The following is a 24,053-nucleotide window of genomic DNA, read 5'->3' on the forward strand; positions in this document are numbered from 1 at the left end:
ACCAGTAAGGACCAACATTGAAATACCGTAGCCTAGTAGGCCTAAGTATTCATTAAAAACAAGGCAGATGTTTCACTTAAGAACATTTAATATTTTTGGCCACTGTATCATTACACATAGTTTGAACAGTAACACTGTTTTAATATAGGAAAATAAATAAAACACTGTACTTTAATCAAGTGATTCTTTGGTGTACCCCTACAGGTACACGCACATTTTAAGAATCATTGCCTTTATTTAAAATGTTTTTTAAAAAAGGTATACCTGTAGTGTAGTATGTGTACATAAATTAAAATATTTGCGTTTCCCATACATACTGTATGCTGTAAATAGAAATGCATTTGCAGTTTTATGTCAATCTTGTTGTGTTAAAAACTCATTTGTTAAAAGATTGCATGCTAATTCGGTTAGCATATCAGAGGGCTCATACCATGAATTTATTAACGTGGACCCCGATATAAACAAGTTGAAAAACTTATTCGGGTGTTACCATTTAGTGGTCAATTGTACGGAATATCTACTGTACTGTGCAATCTACTAATAAAAGTTTCAATCAATCAAATTCATCCATTGTGTTAGCATTAAGATAGCAGCACAACAGCCAACATTTCTCCTGTATAGTTTTGCTTTTTTTTTCAGTTATACCAAACTATATTGTTGCTTTAACGTGATTACATGTATATACTCTATGTGTATAATAATGTGCTTTTTTTGTTCTTGTGCTTTGTTTTACTGTATTACTTCATTATTACTGCTGTTTTACTTCATTGTGGAGACTATCAATAAACAACATAAATTTGGATGTTTTTTTTCGTCTCATAGGATTGTTTACATACATGTCAAGCTCAATTCCAAGTTTCAACATTCAGAGGGGCAGAATATGAATAGGTGTATAAAAGGCAGCCTGTGATACATAGCAGTAATAAAAACATCAACATATGGAAAAAATAGAACAGAACAAACAAGAAAATTATGTTAATACAGATAACAGTTTTGTCTTTAAGAGTAACATTTTATTAGCTTTTGATAGAAAATACATGCATCATAGCCAATTATGCAAATTATACAATCATTATTAAATGACTGACACCACCACAAATAGGATATATAGAAAACACTAATTCGTATACTGTACATGCAATTCGCCTTTTACATGACATAAGTCCTAATACAGAAGTGAAGCCAGACAAACTTGTCTAGAAGCAAACTTAATCAAGGACCCAGACAAGATTGTATTTTTGCTCTAACTTTTTGGAGCCACCTGGTTGTTAAAGTTAAGGAATTATGCTATTTCCGACTGCAAGCGCACGAGAGTGACTCGTGTTAGTCGGCAAGGGGGATGTATTTGTAAATATAATTGATCAAATGTCCCCCTTGTCTTCTTATACATTATACATTAACGCATTGTATTGATGTATAAATGAGGCCTTGGTGAGTGTGTGGCACACTCAGTGGATGTTTAGACAATGCACTGACAGTGTTGCTCTTTCATAATGGCGCAATTTGCTGATTAAAATGTCACTACATATGACCTGTAAACCAAATGTATAGTTAGCGAATATACTTCATATTTATTTTTGCTTTAAATGAACAGCTGTCCACAACAGAATATGAAACGTGCAACTCTGGTCATTGAGCGAAGAAGTAAACAGGAAAATAACATTCATTTTGTTCAGCACTACAAGATCAAAACAATACCACACTTTGGGATGTTTCCCTTTACTTAGTTCCGTTTAGATCGATGAAGGCGACAAATATCGATGTCAAACGCGGCACGCCACTCCTCTGACTTCTTTCAGTAAGAGTGTTTTATTTATATGGAAGCTGCATTGTTTTTTTTTTCTTAAAGTGACACACCAAGGCAACAATGGACACATTATAACTGTTTCACATAATGTCTAAATGCTTTAACTTTTGACCCATCACAATTAATTGGCTTTATATTGTGTTTAACATGTACAGACTTTCACAAATATAACTTTTGTTGAGTCTGGAACCAATTATTCATTATTTTCTAGGGGGAAATTTGTTTCAATGTACATACTTTTCTATTATGTACCCCGATCAAAAAGCAATTAAGTGTGTTGAAATGGTATGAAGCATGTTACAACAACGTCACAAATTTTAAAAAGTCAAAGTTATTACATTCGTGACCGTTTGTTTCAACACCTGCAGCTTTATGCAGTGCTGTCCTTCTCACCAGCACACTTATGATTGTTAAGCTGGTACTTATAAGAGAATCTTTCTTTACACACACTGCAGCCCAACACTTTCTCACCCGTGTGGGTTCTCATGTGGACTACAAGTGGTGTTCGGTCAGAAAAGCATTTGTTGCAGATTGAACAAAAATATGGCTTTTCCCCGGTGTGCCTCCTCATGTGCTTTTTCAAATATCGATTTTGTGCAAAACCAATACCACAGACTGAACAGGTAAAATGTTTTTCACCGGTGTGTGTTCTCATGTGCATTTTCAGGTCTTGCTTTCGTTCAAATTCTACACCACACACCGAACATGAAAAAGCCTTCTTTCCTGTGTGTATTCTTGTGTGTGTGACCAGGTGTACCTTCTGAGAGAATGTCTTACCACAAACTAAACACATAAATGGTTTTTCTCCTGTGTGGCTTCTGATGTGTCTTTTCAGATTACTACGGTCATTAAATGTTTTGTCACACTGGAAACATTTCCACTGTGTGTTGTCGATTTGACATGACATATCCGCTTTAGAGTCTTCATCATCCGTGTCAGGAGAGTGTGACATTGTGTCTGATAGTGGAGCTAAGAGGCTGTCTGCTTGTGACCTTCCACAGTGATCTTCATCAACTGCCTCTTCATCATCTTCGCTCTTTACAACGACACGAATCCATGGGCGCTCCTCCAGTCCCTCACGATTTTCTCCCTGCTCACTGATGCAGCATTCCTCTTCTTCCTCTTTAATGTGAGGGAGTGGTGGCAACTCCTGCTCTGCTGCGGAAAGTGTTTCACTGACATCTGCAGGACAAACAGAAAAAAAAGTAAGTAAAATAGATTGTGCATGATATGGTGCACAATGAATCGAGAGAATGAGGAAGTATGACATCACATTGTTAATTCCGAGAACATTAAAAAATACAGTGGGTAAGGAAAGCATTCAAACCCCATTAAAAGTTGCACTCTTTGTTTCATTGCAGCCATTTACTAAAATCAAAGTAGTTCATTTTATGTATCAACCATGTACTCTTAGCACCCCACCAATCTTGACAGAAAAAAAAAAAACTTAGTTTTTTTTTATACATATGTATTAAAAATAAAAACCTAAAAAGTATTCAGACCCTTTGCTCAATAATTTGTTGATGCACTGTTGGCCGCAATTACCGCCTCAAGTATTTTTGAAGCTACAAGCCTGGCACACCTATCTTTAGGCAGTTTCCACCATTCCTCTTTGCAGCACCTCTCAAACTCCATCAGGTTGGATTAGGGCAGGGCGATATGGCCTTTTTTTAATATCTCAATATTTTTGGGCGATGTTACGATACACGATGTATATCGCAATATTTTGCCTTAGCCTTGAAAGAACACTTGATGCATATAATCACACCAGTATGATGATTCAATGTGTCTATTATTTATTCCTGACGGAATAAATAAAGTACTATCTAATCTAATCTATCTAATCTACATTAAAACATTCTTGTTGCAGCATTAATAAATGCTCATTTTAAACTTTCATGCTGCGAGAGAAATCACAACTAAGTCAATATAGTGGCACAAACATTCATGTCATTTCAAAACAGAAAGTGCAAGATTGTCAGAGACATTTTTTAAAACAGGCTATGAGTGCACTTTTGTGCATGATGTAACTAAAATGACATATCAAAACAACATACAATTAAAGTGCACTTTTTGTACAGAACGCCACTACAATAGTTGAAAACAAATAAAGTGCACTTTTGTGCATGATGTCACACAAGATATTTCAATAAGTGTCAAATAAAAATGAGCTGCATAATAGGAAATCAAATAGTAATACTGCTACTTTTTGAAGCAACGCTTTTGCCGCATAATTGTTCAACATATTCCCGCTTGAAGCCCAACCACCGCCAGATGATGCACCCCGTGCTGTTTTTCTTGGGAATTAATTCTTCCATCATTTGTTACCAGATTCAAACGTCTCTCTCTCTCTCGTATTACCACTCGCAACGCACCGTTAGCATCACAGCTAATGTTACCCATGTAGCTACCTCTCTGCTGGGGAGGGCGTGTGACGTTGCAAGTATGTAAGAAGGTGCGCTTGTTTACGTCTATGTGAGAAGGAGAGACAAGAAAAGAGTGGGAAACGCATGCAGTGTAATGCCCGCAGTAGAGATGCGGTTTGCGGTCTCATCCGCGGAGTCCGCGGATAAACCGAGGGTCGGGCGGGTGACATGACGAAAAAATAGATTTTAATTAGATTCGGGCAGGTGGCGGTTGAACCATCCGGAAATATTTGATATACATGGTTCTGGGATCGGAATCCTTTACCATTCAAAGAGCCATTTAAGACCCGTGTCACAAAGCGAAGAAGACAATAGGAGACGCTAATATTCTCTAGAATGACTGCCGGCAGTCACCCAGATAATAAATACTAGGGCGTGCTATGAAGCCATTGGCTTTGTCACCTTCTACAGCATTTACGATCTGCTTGTCAGTCTAGCAACATGTTGTGTGTGGCTATCGCAGCAACACGCACACGACTGCAAGGCATACTGGGTGACACAGAGTACACTAATGGTTGTGATATAAACAATTTTAACTCTCTTAGTAATATGCGCCACGCTGTGAAGGCACACCAAACAAGATTGACAAACACATCTCGGGAGAACATCCTCACAGTAACACAACAAATACCCATAATCCTTTGTATCCATGACAATTCCTGACTATTTTATACACCCCGCTAGCAGCAAACCCCCCCCCCGTGCGTCGGTAAGGTGGGCGGGGTAGGGGGTGCAAAATATATTCACGTATTGTCACGGATACAAAGGATTCTGGGTATTTGTTGTGTTGCGTTTATGTTGTGTTACTGTGAGGATGTTCTCCCGAAATGTGTTTGTCAATCTTGTTTGGTGTGGCTTCACAGGGTGGCGCATATTAGTAAGTGTTAAAGTTGTTTATATCACAACCATCAGTGTACTCTGTATCACCCAGTATGCCTTTCAATCTTGTACATGTGATTGCGGAAGCTGCACACAACATGTTGCCGGACTAACAATCGGTTTGTACATGTTGAAGGTGTCAAAGGCAATGGCTTCACAGCACGTCCGTATTCTTGTCATCAGGATAACTACCATTGGATATTCGCGAGAACGTTAGCGGCTCCAAAAGTCTTCATTACTCTGTGAAACGGGTTTAAATAGCTCCGTGAATGGTAAAGGTGGCCGACCTCTGATGTATTTCAGCGGGCGGGTGGCGGGCGGTTACGGTTTTGATAATATGTTGGTTCGTGTGGACAGCGGGCGGATGACGACTTTGATGATGCGGTTGCGGATGATATAATTGCCTATATGCGCATCTCTAGCCCGCAGCTAAAAGCAACTGTGTGAGAACATATACTCGAATATCACAATATAGTCATTTTCCATATCGCACAGAGACAAACCCGCGATATATCGAGTATATCACCCATGGTTTTCATCCGGCTTTCTCTGTACTTTGCTGCAGTTCTCTTAGTCTAGTCAGGGAGGCGACCAAGAACCAGATGGTTATTCTGTCAGAGCTACAGCATTCCTCTGTGGAGAGGAGGACCTTCCAGATAGACAACCAGTAAACCACCAATCAGGCCTGTATGGTAGAGTAACCAGACGGAAGCCATCTCCTAGTAAAACGTTTGCCAAAATGCACCTGAAAGACTCTCAGGACCACGAGAAACCAAATTATCTGGTCTGATGAGACAACGTTTGAACTCTTTGTTTTGAATGCCAGACATTTTTGGAGTAAACCAGGTGCTGCTTATCACTAGACCAATACCATCCCAACAGTGGTGGCAGCATCATGTTGTAGGTTTTCAGCAGCAGGAACTGGGAGACTAGTCAGGATAGAGGGAAAAAGGAATGCAACAATGTACAGAGTAGGTAGCGCAGGGAGATGTGGCAAAAAAGTTACCACCATCATTTTTTTCATATAATTTTATTTAAATTAATAAGACTTTTCTTTTTTTTAATAAAGTCTGATTGTCCCATGCAGGATTATACCGTGCACTGTTGCAACTCCACTTTTTATTACTACAGTATCTTGTAACATACATTTCTGGCATGTTTGATCAAAGTAATAAATTCTAACAGCTGACAATTGTCATTTTCTTCATGGTACAGGTAATCCACACTATGTTCTCTACCTTGGTTTTTAGGGCCACAGTTTTTTTTAAATACATTTTGGGGGGTACATTTTTTTTTTTTAATTTCCTTTGAAAGTCCCTTTTTTTTTGCTTGTCATCACACACTTTATTCTGCAGTGAACAAGTGGTGTGTTGAATACTCATCCGTGCTTTGGCAAAGGGCAAGCGGTCACTTAGATTTTTGAGTTTTTTTTAAAAACTCTTATACATATTTCTTGAAAATACATTAAAGTGCAGTTTGAATTTAGGCTACTGTAAAATGATTTGAACCAACATACAAAAACATGTTTGATGATTATTTCAGGAACAAAATGTTTTTATGCACAAACTCAAAAATGTTTTGAACAAAAAGTGTCCGCTGAGTTTTTTAGTACATCAGTTAGTACAGTCAGAGAACAAACAAACAAAAATACTGACTCAAAATTATTTAGACACAAAATGTACTTTTTTCCTGATTTAATTAGTTGGGTGTGTTTAATTTCCCATTCTGGACCAATACACAAAGACATTTGGTGCCTGCCTGCAATACCGCTTTCAGGTCAGGATAATTGCACACAGCACAACGTGAGCATAAAGAGTCAGTGAGACTGAAGTCTCACACTGATGTTGCGGCTCTTTTTAATGTTGTGTTTCAACTTCTACACCAATATTAGCCATATTTTTTATATTTTGTTCTTCTGGGCTGCACATCCAGTTGTGTGAGGGAGAAGAATCACAACGCTGTTTAAAAAATAATTACGTCGTGACACAAACATTCACATGACACGCACAGTAACACAGACACACTGACACCCACACTCACAGACACACACAGGATAACGTTCAATAAAGCCGGATTGTTAATGCAGGTTTATACCAAAAACAATTGCTTCCCTACTGTTTACTACAGACGGTATCTTTTAACAAATATTTCCACCACGTTTAATCGAGGTAATAGTAAACAGCTGATCACCGTAATCGAAGTGAAATTAATTGCTATAATCGATCAGGAGCATATATTCACCAAGCCCTAGTACAGAGACATTCTGTATTAAAACTAACGTTTCCCATCCAATCTGATGGATCTTGAGAGGTGCTGCAAAGAGGAATACACAAAATTGGCCAAACCTCATATATAAAAAAAGACTTGAGGCTGTCATTGCTGCCAAAGATCTATCAACAAAGTACTGAATACTTATATACATGGGATTTTTGAGTTTTTGTATTTTTAATAAATTTGCTAATATGTCTACATTGCTGTTTTTTCTGTTAAGATGGAGTGCTGAGTGTACATTAATGAGAAATAGTATGAACTTTTATGTTTTGAGCAAATGGCTGCAATGAAACCAAGTGTGGACTATTTAAAGGGGTCTGAACTGTTTCCCTACCCACTGTACCACCATACCTGTACAGTATGTGGGTTAAGGTGAGAAAATGAAGAACCCATTTAATCCAAGATTCTGTGCAGTTGTAAACATCCCTGATATAATTGTAAACCAACATGACATCGATCGTGTAGGACTTCTTTACTGCGCCAGGAAAAGACTTTTTGCGTATTTGCACTAATGTGATGCAAACATTCTGCAACAACCATTTACTATTGTTAAAGATACTGGCTTTTGTCATGACTAATCTAAAGATACAGTTTGTCGAATCCACCTTTGTTTGAGTCTTTCTTACCTTTAGCTACAGTTAAATCAAAACGTAAAAATAACAGATGTACTCATTATTGGACTTGAGAAACAGAAAGCTATCAGCTTCAAAAATTAATATAAATCATGCTTAAACAGGAACTGCACGTTTTTATTTTTCCTATCATTCACAATCTCTCTGTAAGACAAGAACACATGTTTTTGTTTATGCATTCAAAATTGTAAAACATGGCCAAAAAGAGGTGGCTAACAATGCAGCTATGTGAGTACACTATTCTGCCCATAAAGCCCACTAAAAAACATCCCAAAACTGCTAATAATACAAAATGTACAAGTTGTGACTTGAATATTAACAAAATATAAGCGATATTGTCATAATAAGCTCAATCGCAGATTAACTTTAGCGGCACCGTGATCACAAAGAGCTAGTCAGCTTATGCTGACATATTAATATAATGAGCTGTTGAAAGTTAATTCTAGATCATAAATCATGCCTTTCATTTGACTAGTAGAAGGATGTGGTCACAAACCGAGAAGTTGGTCAACTTTGACATTGAACTTACTGCCGGAGATGACGAAAAAGACACAAAAAGACACAAAAAGACACTTGTTTGTGGCACCTATATTGGCTCCTCTTTTAACCTGCATGAGTAGTATGATTAATTCTTCATCTAAACGGGACTATATGTACATCCGATCAATAGGCATCCCAGTGAGCAGACATTTTACAGTAAGTGATTGTTTTATATGGTCGTAGTTTGTATATATTTTTTAGCGCTTATCAATACTGCTACATGATGTTTAGTGTTCAACTAAAACTTGGCCTGATTAGCACACATCTTCTCAATCTTGTAGCTCCTCCTTATATTCAGGCTTAAAAATGTAGGTTCTGTATCATCATTTGTCCTATAAAGTAGTCATTGATGTCTTTAATAAAGTCCGACATGATTAGTAATGTTGTTGTTGAAGGGAAAAGTGAACAGTGTGATGTGTCCATCCATCCATACATCTTCCTCTGCTTTGTCGAGGTCAAGTCGCGGGGGCAGCAGCCTAAGCAGGGAAGCCCAGACTTCCCTCTCCCCAGCCACTTCGTACAGCTCTTCTCAGAGGATCCCGAGGCGTCCCCAGGCCAGCCAGGAGAAATAGTCTTCCCAACGTGTCCTGGATCTTACCCGTGGCCAGACGTGCCCTAAACAGCTCCCTAGGGAGACGTTCGGGTGGCATCCTGACCGAATGCCCAAACCACCTCATCTGGCTCCTCTCGATGTGGAGGAGCAGCGGTTTTACTTTGAGCTCCTCCCGGATGGCAGAGCTTTTCACCTTATCTCTAAGGGAGAGCCCCGCCAACCGGCGGAGGAAACTTCTTTTGGCCGCTTTTACCCGTGATCTTGTCTTTTCGGTCACAACCCAAAGCTCATGACCATAGGTGAGGATGGGAACATAGATCGACCAGTAAATTGAGAGCTTTGCCTTCCGGCTCAGCTCCCTCTTCAACACAATGAAGTGAATGTGATGCGTCTATGAAATTAATACGCCATCGCATGCTTAAAATTAGCAAAATACGTAATTGTTACATGTTATAATGAATGTGCCTGTACCTTCACAACAGAGCATGTTACACAATACAATAATGGAGGCTTTAAAAAAATGTTGAGCGCTTGACAGGCAGAATAGGGCGACTATTATTGGCTCCAGTTAACTGACTTTTGCTAACGTTTATTTTTGCTAACGTTTATTAACAAATTAGAATGAATAAGAAAGCAAAACATATGTGTTTTTGTCTTACATAAGGATTTTGAATGATAAACAAAATTAAAAAAAAAAAAGTGCAGTTACCCTTTAACACAATTAGGTTCTTGTGTTATGTCTCTGCCAGGAGGTTTGGTACAGTATGTGATGAGGTTTATTTTTGTCTGTTTGTTAGTTGGATAGCAACATAGCTCAAAAATGTATTGGGGTATTCTGATAACATTCTGGAAATGTCAGAAATGGGATAAAGAACAAGTGATTAGATTTTGGGGTGATCTGGATCTGCCATTGTGAGCAGTTTTGGAAAGTCCACAAAATTTTAAGCGACTTGGAGCCATTTTTTTTTTAATTTGCTTGCAAATTTCATTATTTGTGCTCTTTCGAGGCTTGTATTTGAATGTATGGTTGCTCATTTGGCCTTGCTTTTCTGTCCCCACAATAAATCAAAACGCTACTGTGTCTGTAGGTAGTTTGTCCCTTTCTACACAACGTTTCCTGGTTACCGCAGCCCCGGTTAACTTGGCACACCCAAAAATAGATAGATAGTACTTTATTGAATCCTCTAGGGGAGTTCCTTCAGGAAAATTAAAATACACAATGGATAAATGTGCAACTACGTCAGAGCTCAGACTGAAAGAAACAAGTGGTGGGACAGAGAGAAAAATTGTGTAAATGGGGACAATTTTATAAGAAGTACATATATATATATATATATATACATATATATACACACACGTATATATATATATATATATATATATATATATATATATACATACACATATTCAATCAATCAATCAATCAATGTTTACTTATATAGCCCTAAATCACTAGTGTCTCAAAGGGCTGCACAAACCACTACACACACACTCCCGATCACAATTTTAAGACCAGTTGAAAATTTCAATATTTTACATTTTGCGCTGTTGGATTTAAAAAAAGTTCAAAAGTCAAAAACAAGGAATGGGAGTGAGACAAAAAAATATTGGCCTGACTTATACTGCAAACCACCATAAACTGGAATAAGCTGCTTATCATCATAAAGTTATGTCAAATAAGGGCTGGGCGACAGATCGAATATAGGTAGCGACATGGGTAAGGTTAGCAGTGGTGCTAACGGAGCGGTGCGAGTGGTAATACGAGAGAAAGAAGGTGCGAATCTGGTAACAAATGAAGGAAGAATTAATACCCAAGAAAAAAAAGCACAGGGTCCATCGTCTGGCGGTGGTTTGGCTTCAAGCGGGAAGATGTTTTACAAGTATGCGACAAAAGCGTAGCAGCACTGCTAATGTAGCATCATTTCAAAAGTCAGCCACTAAAGAATGAAGAGTGCTTGAAACTCCGCATTTCAACATCTCGGCATGTGCCACAGCCAACAAAATGCCCAAGCAACCATTTCCACAAAAAACCCTGTGTACAAAAATAGTCAACAACAGAGGGAGATACCGTCAGCAGTAACCTACCACATAGCGAAGGACATACACTATTTGATTTCCTATTATGTAGCTAATTTTAATTTGACAGTTATTGAAATATATTCTGTGACATAATGCACAAAAGTGCACTTTATATGTTTTAAACTATTGTAGTGGCATTCTGTACAGAAGGTGCACTTTAGTGTTGTTTTGATTTGTCATATTAGTGACATCATGCACAAAAGTGCACTAATAACTTGTTTCAAAATGTCTGACAATTTTGCACGTTCTGTTTTGAAATGACATGAATGTTTGTGCCACTGCTTAATAACTTTAATAAATACAGTTTTAGTTAATTGACTTAGTTGTGAATTTACTCTCTGCACGAAAGTTTAAAATTAGCATATATTAATCCAGTATGAACAAGAAAGTTTTAATGTAGACACATATAATCATCATACTGGTGTGATTATATGCATCAAGTGTTAATTCAAGGCTAAGGCAAAATATTGAGATATATATCGTGTATCTAAAAATATCGAGATATTAATAAATAATAATAAATAAAGGCCATATCCCCCTGCCCTATGTCAAATGATACATTTTTTAATCGAAACAATCACACTTTTGCATTTTGATAAATTAGGATGAATCACAACAAATTACATGCGTGCATCATTTTAATTAACTTTGAAAAAGCCCCCAATATTTGAACACAAATGCAATTCTATTGTCAGAATGTCATACAGGATATTTTTTCAAATGTTTTATTTCAAAGTACGTCATTTATAAAGTCAAAACTTGGTAACAGTAAACAGACTTGACTGTGACAATGCTGACACATCAACAATTCTTGTTATATTATCATGTGAAATAAAGTGCCCTGGTTTAAGAGGACAAGTTTAAACCTCAGCAGCAACATGAAAATAACTGAGCTTTAACAATGGTGTTTTTATAGGTAAACATTTTTGTACGACATACAACCAAATATTTTACTCAGGAAGACCAACCTGCCAACTGCTTCATGATGCTGTGTGACAGGCTGTGTTCTATGACGTGACAGTACTGTATGTGACGTGTGTAAGTTTGTGCTCTTGCTGTCTGTGAGAAGGAGACACAAGAAGGAGTGGGAAGAGCCTGTAGTGTAATGCCCGCAGCTAAAAACCACTGCATGAGAACGTAAACTCGAATATTACGATATAGTCATTTTCTATATCGCACAGAGACAAACCCGGGGGGGGGGGGGGGATCCTCTCCAAGGTTTCTAATTGCCATCCCACTGGGTTGAGTTTTTCCTTGCCCTGATGTGGGATCTGAACCGAGGATGTCGTTGTGGCTTGTGCAGCCCTTTGATACACTTGTGATTTTGGGCTATATGAATAAACATTTATTGATTGATTGACATACTTAAAATGTAGGTATATAAATCGATCAATCATTGCAACCCTAGTCTCTCTCATGTAAAATAATATTGTATCCATTCATTGTTGCATGTAGGCCAGAATCGGGTGAAATTACCCATTAACTATGAATTAAAATGATTGCAATGCAAAATATCAACACAAGTACAATGGTTTAGGGATAGTGTGAACTTTGTGTAAAACATATGTTGAAGAGGTTCATTTAGCCTACTGACGTGTATTTATAAATGGTTGATTTATATAGGCTGATGTAAGCACAATACCAATGGGAGCAATTTGCAAAATGCGCAACCGAATTTTTCAAATTTGTATAATGCACAATCTTTTTGCAAATTGCTTCCAGCTATATATTTAAATAATGTATGGTGGACATTTTGCAAATCAATGGGCGCAATTTGCAAAATGCGCAAACGCATTTTGCAAATTTGTATAATGCACAATCTTTTTGGCAATTTTGGAAATTGCTTCCAGCTATATATTGATTGTGTTGGAAGTTCTGGCTACTAACCCTAACCGTAACTGTTGCGACTAATAATTATTATAATTTGTTTTATTTCTCTAAAAACAGAATAAGTTAAGTTCATAAATGGGAATTTAAATCAAAATGTATAAAAGTTCATAAGGAGGCTTTATTTATGTTACTATTGTAAAAAATGTAATTTCATGCCTTTTTGTTGGGTGTGTGGGCATACTTTTATTTTGAAGTGTCTCGTTTGGTCTGTCAACGGATATAAGGAAGTTACTTCCAGGTATGAGTGAACATTTGTTTGATGCAATGAGAAGAAATAAAGAGAGCGACTGATCGTAACGAGGACGAAAAAGTGTCACAAGGACTTTCAGCGTTTGGGCTATAAGAGTCAGAAGATCGCAATTTCCTCCTAAAAGAAGCATGAAGGCCAACGAGGTATTTGTTTGTCATTTCTGTTTGTGTTTTACTTCGGTGGAATGTTTGGTCCACATGCTGTGCATGTTGTTATTTTTACGTTTGTACCGTGCTTTATTTTATCACAGTTTTCATGGTGAATTGAAGGGAAAGGAAGCCTTCAATAATCAGTTTAAGAAAGCCATTGTGTCAGTGCTACTTGGAGGGAGTTACACTAACCCTAACACTTGATGCCATCTACGCAGTGTTGGGAGACTGTTTTGCTGTTCTTCTTCTGTTCGATGTAGCTTTCTGTGCAGAATTCTGCAAATTCTTGTTCAGCCGTCCCCAAACGATCCATTTGCACGGTCGTGCCATTTTCAAATAAAATCTCGTCTCGCAATATGCAAATTGCTTGCGCACAATGGAAACGACGTATAATTTGCAAAGTCCACGAGATTGGTGAAATGCTTACAACACTTGTAAGGTAAAGTGTTGTACCTGACAAGTTTCGGCTACTTTGCTTCTGATGAAGGCTGCAGAAGCAAGGTAGCCGAAACTTGTCAGGTACAACACTTTACCTTACTAGCCTATATAAATCAACCATTCATAAATGTGTGTAAACATGTTGTATTTATGTGTCGTTATAAACTTGTTACAAGTTGAGCCCTGTACCAGTCTTGTTTTCATGAACACAAAGAAACAGTACATTATCAAATATGAAGTTAGAGAACATATGACAGTAAGAATTAAACAAACCTGCTCGGAGTAACACACCTTGATGTTTCCTGAAAACAGCATCCAGCAGTTGACGTCGTCGGTTTTTCTCCGCTTCTGTTTGAGAACGTCTGACCTCGTACTCTGCTATCGCTCTTTCGCACATGTTGACACAATCAAACACTTAACTCTCAGACTTTATCTCCGCTTATTGACGTGTTTAATACTTCTGCCTCTCTTTATTAGCTGACTGCTAGCAAGCTAAACTAGCCTGAGAAGCTTTCCGCGCACTAAGACGATTTTATCCTGACATGACGAATTAAAGATGTATATTATATGCCCTGACTACGTATATAATAGATGAAAAGCATAAACACCGACTTATTAGCGCCCAGCTAGCTTCTTTCATCTTATATTTGCTTATATTGCAGCTCGCAAGCTCGACGCTATTCTCATTATTCCAGCAGAGCTGTCCGATATCTTTGCGCATGCGCCAAATGTCAACCACTTCCGTTTCCTAGTATACGGAATTTTTCCAAAATAAATGCATTGTATATGCAATATACATTTTTAATATTAGGTTTTATTAATATGATTAAATAGGTATTTATTATTTATTTTTTAAGCTATATATTTTTGTACTGTTTTGTACTTACTTTGATTATTATTCCTCAATTGTTTGTAAATGATGAAATTTATGAATAAAGGTTTAAAAAATATATATATCCATATATATTAAGGGTCGGGGGGGGGGGTTGGGTTGGGGCGGCTGGAGCCTATCTCAGCTGCATTCGGGCAGAAGGCGTCGTACACCCTGGACAAGTCGCAATATGCAGCATAAATAGGTGTTTATACATATACATTTTTACTTGGACCTGTGTGCATATGTATGTATATATACATACACATTATATATATATATATATTATATATATATATATATAAAACCTCAAATAGTGGACAAATACACTTAAAAAATCACAACTTTTATACATTCACGTCGTTTTATTAGTCATAGTCGAGCCTTCCTTTTTCATCTTTGCTTCGAACACGGTTTGTCACTTTGTCGTAACTATAATTAAGCTTGCATTACACGGTAATAACTGAAGTGTTCCATCATTCGAAAATTGTTTTTGTTTTCCAAAACAACTTGAACGAACATGCGTTGTTTTCTCGGGAGTTATTTTTATATCTTTTCAGTGAAGTTGTACAATGAGTGTGTGTTTGCGCATGCGTATTGTACATAAAGCGCATGCGCAGAAAAACCGCCACTAAGCATCACCACATTGAGCCACGCCCGTCACCCCGTCCCCCACAAATCGGACCACATTAGAAGAATGAGTGAGGAGCGTAGAAGACGTATATCCATCCATCCATTTCTACCACTTGTCCCCTTTGGAGTCGCAGGGGGTGCTGGAGTTTGTAAAATAGAAGTAAGCAAGGGGTTTTTTTTGCTTCAATGTCTTCTTCAGCACAAGACACCACCTGCTGGCCAGATGTATAATTACAAACAGCTGTAAATTAGCCACATGTGATGCATTGAATTGACAATGCCAGTGAATCACAATAAATGTTTGACAAAATGGTTTTGCTAGTTAAATCAACAAAGTAGAATAAAACATGTTGAATGTATTATGTATGTATATGTATTGTGTTTGTATTTTGCCAATGCCAACTTGGTAGAATCATACGATAGGGCAGTTTGTATTGTTTTTTGTCACCTTGAGGAAATTGCATAAAGAAGAAGATGCCAATACAACCTGGAAAAGTATGTACAGAACAGAGGAGGTTTCGTGCATTTTTATTTTTTAGATATGCACCTGGGGATAGGTTGATTGGCAACACTAAATTGGCCCTAGTGTGTGAATGTGAGTGTGAATGTCGTCTGTCTATCTGTATTGGCCCTGCAATAAGGTGGCGACTTGTCCAGGGTGTACACCGCCTTCCGCCCGATTGTAGCTGAGATAGGCACCAGTGTCCCCCGCGACCCCAAAGGGAATAAGCGATTGAAAATGGATGGATGGACTGTTTTAGGCCATTTTCTTTTTTGGGGGGTGGGGGGGACATCAACCAGCTCAGTGTTTTTCAACCTTTTTTGAGCCAAGGCACATTTTTTTGCAATTAAAAAATTCAGAGGCACACCACCAACAGAAATCATTCAACAACGAAACTCAGTTGACAGTAAAAAGTAATTGTCGCATTGTTGGATATGACTTTAAACCATAACCAACCATGCATCAGTGTAGCTCTTGTCTCAAAGTAGGTGTACTGTCACAACCTGTCACATCACGCCGTGACTTCTTTGGAGTTATTTGCTGTTTCCCTTTGTGTAGTGTTTTAGTTCTTGTCTTGTGCTCATGTTTTTGTGGCTTTTTGTCTTTTTTTGGTATTTTCCTATAGCAGTTTCATGTCTTCCTTTGCTGTCCTCTACTTTGTTTTAGCAATCAAGAATATTTTAGTTGTCTTTATCCTTCTTCATGAGTACATTGTTTATTGTCATGTCATGTTCGGATGTACATTGTGGACGCCATTGGTGGAACCACAATAAGTCTTTCCTGTCGTCCAGCATTCAGTTTTTGTTTCCTTTGTAGCTAGTTCAGTTTTAGTTTCGTTCTGCAAAGCCTTCCCTAAGCTTCAATGCCTTTTCTTAGGGGCACTCGCCTTTTGTTTATTTTCGGTTTAAGCATTAGATACCTTTTTACCTGCATGCTGCCCCGTGGTTTCCAAAATCTACAAAGCAATTTTCTACCTGCTGCCACCTACATGTTTGTGGAAGAGTATTACACAGTTACTCTGCCGAGCTCTATACAGCACCAACACTCAACAACAACACATAATTTGCAGACTATGCCCCCCGCAACCCTAAAAGGGAATAAGCGGTAGAAATGGATGGATGGATGGATGGATGGATAATTTCTGGTTTGCAAAAAATATTTTTACCCCAAATAGGGGAAAATAGATCATCTCCCACGGGCAGAGGTGGGTAGTAACGCGCTACATTTACTCTGTTACATCTACTGGAGTAACTTTTGGGATAAATTGTACTTCTAAGAGTAGTTTTTATGCAAAATACTTTTACTTTTACTTAAATATATATATAGAGAAGAAACGCTACTTTTACTCCGATCCATTCATGTACATTCAGCTCGTTACTCGCTACTTTTTTTTAATCCATCTATTAATGTTTGTTTTGGTTTTTCAAAGTAGGATCCGCGCATGCCTGCGTTTCACCAATCACATGTATTCACTGGTGACGTTGGACCAATCAAACAGAGCCAGACGGTCACGTGACCGTCGCACATCTAATCCGACTTAAAAAAGTTGAAAAACTTATTGGGGTGTTATCATTTAGTGGTCAATTGTACGGAGTATGTACTGTACTGTGCGAACTACTAATAAAAGTTTCAATCTATCAATCAAAAGTGTAAAGGAAAAAAGACACTTTTTATTTCAACCGTACTTCCCGTCAAAAACCTAAAGGCTGATCGCACAGTTCCTGTCTTCACAATAAAAGTGCCGCTCCATCGCGCCTGCGCTAACAAAATAAGAGTCTCCGAAAGCCAGCGCAAACAAGCGAGCAAGCTACAGAGTTTGCCGCCAATGTATTTATTGTGAAGTGTATAAAAAAGAATATAGAAGCTGGACATATAAGATGCCAAAAACCAACGACTTTCATGTGGTATTAGACAGAAAGGAAGAACTTTTTTTTCCCTCCATTTGAAAACGTGGACGTTTTCAGCACTACTGATTCCGATCAATGCAAGTCATCAGAATCAGGTAATACACCAACTTATATTCTTGTCTTCATGAAAGATAGGAATCTATGTGTTAAACATGCATATATATTCATTAAAACACCTTTAACATATAAACAAAAACGGCAAAATAAATAAATATAAATTATATACTGCGTGTGTATATATATATACATATATATATATATATATATATATTAAAATATATATTAAAATCTCCTGATGATTGAGGGAACCCCTCATGAAACAGTTCTGTAGAGATGAAGTAGTCTTGTGATTTTTTCCCACACCTACATATATATATATATATATATATATATATATATATATATATATATATATATATATATATATCCATCCATCCATTTCCTATTGCTTATTTCCTTTTGAGGTCGCGGGGGGCGCTGGCACCTATGTCAGCTACAATCGGGCGGAAGGCGGGGTACAACCTGGACATATTAATATATATGATATGTGTGTGTATGTATATGATACGTGTGTGTATGTATATATGAGGTAGATCACCTCAACTTGGTCATTTATTAAATAATTGATTGATGTTGAAAAACTTATTGGGGTGTTACCATTTAGTGGTCAATTGTACGGAATATGTACTGTACTGTGCAATCTACTAATACAAGTTTCAGTCAATCAATCAATGAATGCCTACTGAGCATAAGGTGCTGTTAAGTTATTGTGGCTCAATTTGCCTTTTTTTTATTTTAATGTATTATTATTTAATATATATTATTGTTTTATTTGCTTAAAAGATATTCCTGGCTCTGAATTTGCTCATTGCTATTTTTTTGTTTTTGTGCATTATGTGTTGCCATAATGAGGTTACTACTCAGTACTTGAGTAGTTTTTTCACAACATACTTTTTACTTTTACTCAAGTAAATATTTTGGTGACTACTCCTTACTTTTACTTGAGTAATAAATCTCTAAAGTAACAGTACTCTTACTTGAGTACAGTTTTTGGCCAATCTACCCACGGCACACCAGATTGTATCTCACAGCACACTAGTGTGCCGCAGTACAGTGGTTGAAAAACACTGATCTAGCTCACATTGAGCCACGCCCACAATGGAGAAACGGATACGGACTTTTGTTTACTCCCCTCATTAAAGTATTTCTGATTCTGATGTATATACAGTCAATGGTTTACCCTCGTCTTTACTTGCCGGCCTCATCACCATGACAACCATGAGTACCACAACACTTGCTGAATAGCAGCTGATAATTATGAACTAATAATAGGAGCTGATAATTATGACATACAAATACAGGCTTCCAAATAAGAAACTAGATAATATATTACATGTGTGCACTAAATCGGGGATCAGCAACAGGCGGCTCTAGGGCCACATGCGGCTCTTAAGTGGCACCCTGGTGGCTCCATGGAGCTTTTTCAAAAGTGTATGGAAATGGGAAAAAGATAGGGTGAAAAATATTTTTTTTGTTGTAATATGGTTTCTTTAGGAGGACAAACACGACACAAACCTTTCTAATGTTTAAAAAGCCCACTGTTTAATATGTTTGTGTTCATGCTTCACTGATGAGAGTATTTGGCGAGTGCCGTTTTGTCCTACAAATTTCAGCGGCCCTTGAACTCACCGTTGTGTGGACAGTAACTCAACAGTTTGTTTACATGTATAACTTTCTCTTACACTGCCACAGAAATACAAACCCCGTTCCCATATGGGTTGGGAAATTGTGTTTGATGTAAATATAAACGGAATACAATGATTTGCAAATCATTTTCAGCCCATATTCAGTTGAATATGCTACAAAGACAAAATATTTGATGTTCAAACTGATAAACATTTTTCTTTTTGCAAATAATCATTAACTTTAGAATTTGATGCCAACAACACGTGACAAAGAAGTTGGGAAAGGTGGCAATAAATACTGATAAAGTTTAGGAATGCTGATCAAACACTTATTTGGAACATTCCACAAATGTGCAGGCTAATTGGGAACAGGTGGGTGCCATGATTGGGTATAAAAACAGCTTCCCAAAAAATGCTCAGTCTTTCACAAGAAAGGATGAGGCGAGGTACACCCCTTTGTCCACAACTGCGTGAGCAAATAGTCAAACAGTTTAAGAACAACGTTTCTCAAAGTGCAATTGCAAAAAATTTAGGGATTTCAACATCTACGGTCCATAATATAATCAAAAGGTTCATAGAATCTGGAGAAATCACTCCACGTAAACAGCATGGCCGTAAACCAACATTGAATGACCATGACCTTCGATCCCTGTATCAAAAACCGACATCAATCTCTAAAGGATATCACCACATGGGCTCAGGAACACTTCAGAAAACCACTGTCACTAAATACAGTTGGTCCCTACACCTGTAAGTGCAAGTTAAAGCTCTACTATGCAAAGCGAAAGCCATTTATCAACAACATCCAGAAACTCCGCCTGCTTCTCTGGGTCCGAGATCATCTAAGATGGACTGATGCGAAGTGGAAAAGTTTTTTGTTGTCTGACGAGTCCACATTTCAGATTGCTTTTGGAAATATTCGACATCGTGTTATCCGGTCCAAAGGGGAAGCGTACCATCCAGACTGTTATCGACGCAAAGTCCAAAAGCCAGCATCTGTGATGGTATGGAGGTGCATTAGTGCCCAAGGCATGGGTAACTTACACATCTGTGAAGACACCATTAATGCTGAAAGGTACATACAGGTTTTGGAACAACATATGCTGCCATCTAAGCGCCGTCTATTTCAGCAAAACAATGCCAAGCCACATTCAGCACGTGTTACAACAGCGTGGCCTCGTAAAAAATGAGTGCGGGTACTTTCCTGGCCCACCTGCATCCAGGCTTGTCTCCCATCGAAAATGTGTGGCGCATTATGAAGCGTAAAATACGACAGCGGAGACCCCGGACTGTTGAACGACTGAAGCTCTACATAAAACAAGAATGGGAAACAATTCCACTTTCAAAGCTCCAACAATTAGTTTCCTCAGTTCCCAAATGTTTATTGAGTGTTGTTAAAAGAAAAGGTGATGTAACACAGTCGTGAACATGCCCTTTCCCAACTCCTTTCGCAAGTGTTGCAGCCATGAAATTCTAAGTTAATTATTATTTGCAAAAAAAAAAAAGTTTATGAGTTTGAACATCAAATTTCTTGTCTTTGTAGGGCATTCAACTGAATATGGGTTGAAAAGGATTTGCAAGTCATTGTATTCCGTTTATATTTACATCCAACACAATTTCCCAACTCATAAGGAAACAGGGTTTGTACGTGTTTTATGTCACTCATTCGTTGTCTCATTTTGTCCACCAAACATTTTATGCTGTGTGTGAACGCACAAAGGTGAGCTTTGTTGATATTATTGACTTGTTATAGAGTGCTAATCTGGCATATTTTGTCACTGCATGACTGCAAGCTAATTGATGCTAACATGTTATTTAGGTTAGCTGTATGTACATATTGCATCATTATGCCTCGTTTGTAGGTATATTTAAGCTCATTTAATTTCCTTTACTTATGTCCTCTGTGTATTTAGTTTATTTTTCTATGTTTCATGACACATTATCTGTATGTAATATTGGCTGCATTTCAGATAGTTGTTTGTGTGCCATGTTGCACCAGACCACAGCAAACGTTATCTAGCTTGAAAAGATTGTAATAAATCCATTAGAAGAAGATATACCATTGGCCATTCTAAGACAGTCATTTCCAGGAGTTATCTCACCCTCTGAGAAGTTTTACTAATGTTTTCCCTGCGAACATGACAGAGTGTTGGTCATGTCCCTGTCTGAAAGCTTACTGGACTGATATTTTCAAAGATCTTGCAGATACATTTTAAAGTTGACGCCATGCGCATTTTTTAGAATATTACAAAACTCCCAAAAATTAAGAAGTTGTTTGGGATAGTATTGCCTTTGCATCCTTACTCGCTCGTAGAAAGATTTTGTTGGAGTGGAAATCACAGTTTGCCCCCAATGCCTCCCTGTGGCTTAAGGACCTCATGCTATACATAGATATGGACAAAATTTAATATAATTTCAGGGGTACATAAAAAATTTTTTACTGGACCTGGAGCGGTATGATGAGGTACATACTGTAGCTAAAATAAAGACACTATAGGATAAAGGTAACACTCACTGTTGACAATTAACCTTTTTACCACCCCTTAATTCTCTCTATGCTTTCTTTTGATTCATTGACGGTGATACTTATTCTTATGATGTTACTTTTAGTCAGTTTGTTTGATTTTCTGTCTGCTTGCTTGCATACAGTAACAAACAAAATACAGTATAAAAGGCATTATCACATATTAAAAACAGTGCTTCTGCATATTCAGTAAAAGGCATATAATAAATAAATAAAAGCACGAATAAAAAAACATATATATATATATATATATATGAAATAAAAAAAGCAGAAATAAAAAAACATATACATATATATATATATATATATATATATATATATATGTTTTTTTATTTATGCTTTTTTTATTTCATACAGTTCACACTACATCCCCTGTCACAAATGCCATCAAACAAGATCACATTCTTGATTTACTAAAAGGACAACATGATTTCAATGCCTTATTGGTTAAGCAGAATGTCCATTCCTCTTTACCATCAAGAGACATACCTGTTTTTGATGGAGATCCGTTTCAGTATGAAACCTTTATAAGGGCATTTGAATATGGAGTGGAGAAAAGGTGTGACACCTATGACTGTTTGCATTACCTCGAACAATATACTAGAGGGCATCCAAAAGAGCTGGTTCAAAGTTGCCAACATTTGCCTCCGTCCCAGGGGTACCAGAAGGCAAGACAGCTACTCAAAGAACATTTTGGTAATGAATATCATATTGAGACAGCATATATGGAAAAGGCTTTTTCCTGGGGAACAATTAAATTGGAGGATGTAAAAGGATTGAGAGCATTCTCTCTATTCCTCAGAAGTTGTTCCAATGCAATGGGAAGTCTGGCCTATATGGAAGAAATGAACGTTGTTTCTAATATGAGGACCATCATCCTAAAGCTTCCATAGAAGCTCAGAGAGCAGTGGAGGAACAAGGCATGTGACCTACAGGAGAAGCAAGGCCATCGTGCCATTTTCCCAGACCTTGTAAACTTTTTTGAAAAACAAGTCAAAATACTCTCTGATCCACTGTTTGGTAACATTCAGGACACTAAGCAATCAACTGTCAAACCCTCATCCGTCCCCAAGCCAAGAGTAAATTCATGTCCAAGGAGCAGCTTTGCAACAACATTAATACCCATAGACACTGTGGAGTCAAATGAAGCTTATATATATATATATATATATATATATATATATATATATATATATATATATATTAGGGGTGTGGGAAAAAATCGATTCGAATACGAATCGAATCGTTTACGTTGTGCAATTCAGAATCGAGTCTCATTTTTAAAAAATCGATTTTTTTTTTAATTAAAAAAAAATTGTTTTTTGTTTTTTTTAATCAATCCAACAAACCAATACACAGCAATACCATAACAATGCAATCCAATTCCAAAACCAAACCTGACCCAGCAACACTCAGAACTGCAATAAACAGAGCAATTGAGAGGAGACAAACACGAAACAGAACAAACCAAAAGTAATGAAACAAAAATTAATATTATCAACAACAGTATCAATATTAATTATAATTTCAGCATAGCAGTGATTAAAAATCCCTCACTGACATTATCATTAGACATTTGTAAAAATAATAAAAAAGAACAATAGTGTCACAGTGGCTTACACTTGCATCGCATCTCATAAGCTTGACAACACACTGTGTCCAATGTTTTCACAAAGTTAAAATAAGTCATATTTTTGGTTCGTGTAATAGTTAAAACAAATTTACATTATTGCAATCAGTTGATAAAACATTGTCCTTTACAATTATAAAAGCTTTTTTTTTTTTTTTAATCTACTACTCTGCTGGCATGCCAGCAGACTGGGGTAGATCCTGCTGAAATCCTATGTATTGAATGAATACAGAATCGTTTTGAATCGGAAAAATATTGTTTTTGAATCGAGAATCGAATCGAATCGAAAAAATCAATATATTATCTGTAGTGGCAATTTTCACCTTTAAATGTTCAAATTTATTGACACTACTCAACAGGTTTGAGGGAGTGATCCTACGCAGCAGC

General features: G+C 37.3%; 1 protein-coding gene and 1 long non-coding RNA gene across 3 annotated transcripts in view; one reads left to right on the forward strand and one right to left on the reverse strand.

Annotated features, from left to right (window-relative positions):
- LOC133564324 (oocyte zinc finger protein XlCOF6.1-like) lies at positions 1 to 14,627 on the reverse strand. Of its 2 annotated transcripts, none has more exons than XM_061918545.1 (2): positions 14,206 to 14,627; positions 1 to 2,989 (listed from the first exon to the last, which is right to left on the reverse strand). In XM_061918545.1, exons 1-2 carry the CDS (start codon positions 14,309 to 14,311, stop codon positions 2,178 to 2,180), a joined length of 918 nt encoding a protein of 305 aa, XP_061774529.1. In that variant the 5' UTR covers positions 14,312 to 14,627; the 3' UTR covers positions 1 to 2,177. The 2 variants fall into 2 exon arrangements, with proteins under 2 accessions (XP_061774529.1, XP_061774528.1); XM_061918544.1 differs by having other exon boundaries at positions 14,188 to 14,627.
- Positions 13,328 to 24,053, forward strand: part of LOC133564326 (uncharacterized) — a 22,016-nt gene continuing 11,290 nt past the window's right edge. The window contains exon 1 of the long non-coding RNA XR_009809271.1: positions 13,328 to 13,470. This is a non-coding gene — a long non-coding RNA (uncharacterized LOC133564326). The remainder of the gene's footprint in view (positions 13,471 to 24,053) is intronic.

The sequence above is a fragment of the Nerophis ophidion genome, linkage group LG13 (genome assembly GCF_033978795.1).
Source record: "Nerophis ophidion isolate RoL-2023_Sa linkage group LG13, RoL_Noph_v1.0, whole genome shotgun sequence".
Taxonomy (NCBI): domain Eukaryota; kingdom Metazoa; phylum Chordata; class Actinopteri; order Syngnathiformes; family Syngnathidae; genus Nerophis; species Nerophis ophidion.

What these genes read in the sequence shown, in the direction of transcription:
- LOC133564324 (XM_061918544.1), bottom strand. Translation starts at nt 14,311, where the DNA reads ATGTGCGAAAGAGCGATAGCAGAGTACGAGGTCAGACGTTCTCAAACA. An exon ending in AGGTGTGTTACTCCGAGCAG is followed by an intron (nt 2,990 to 14,187) that starts GTTTGTTTAATT and finishes TTTGTCCTGCAG; the next exon opens with ATGTCAGTGAAACACTTTCC.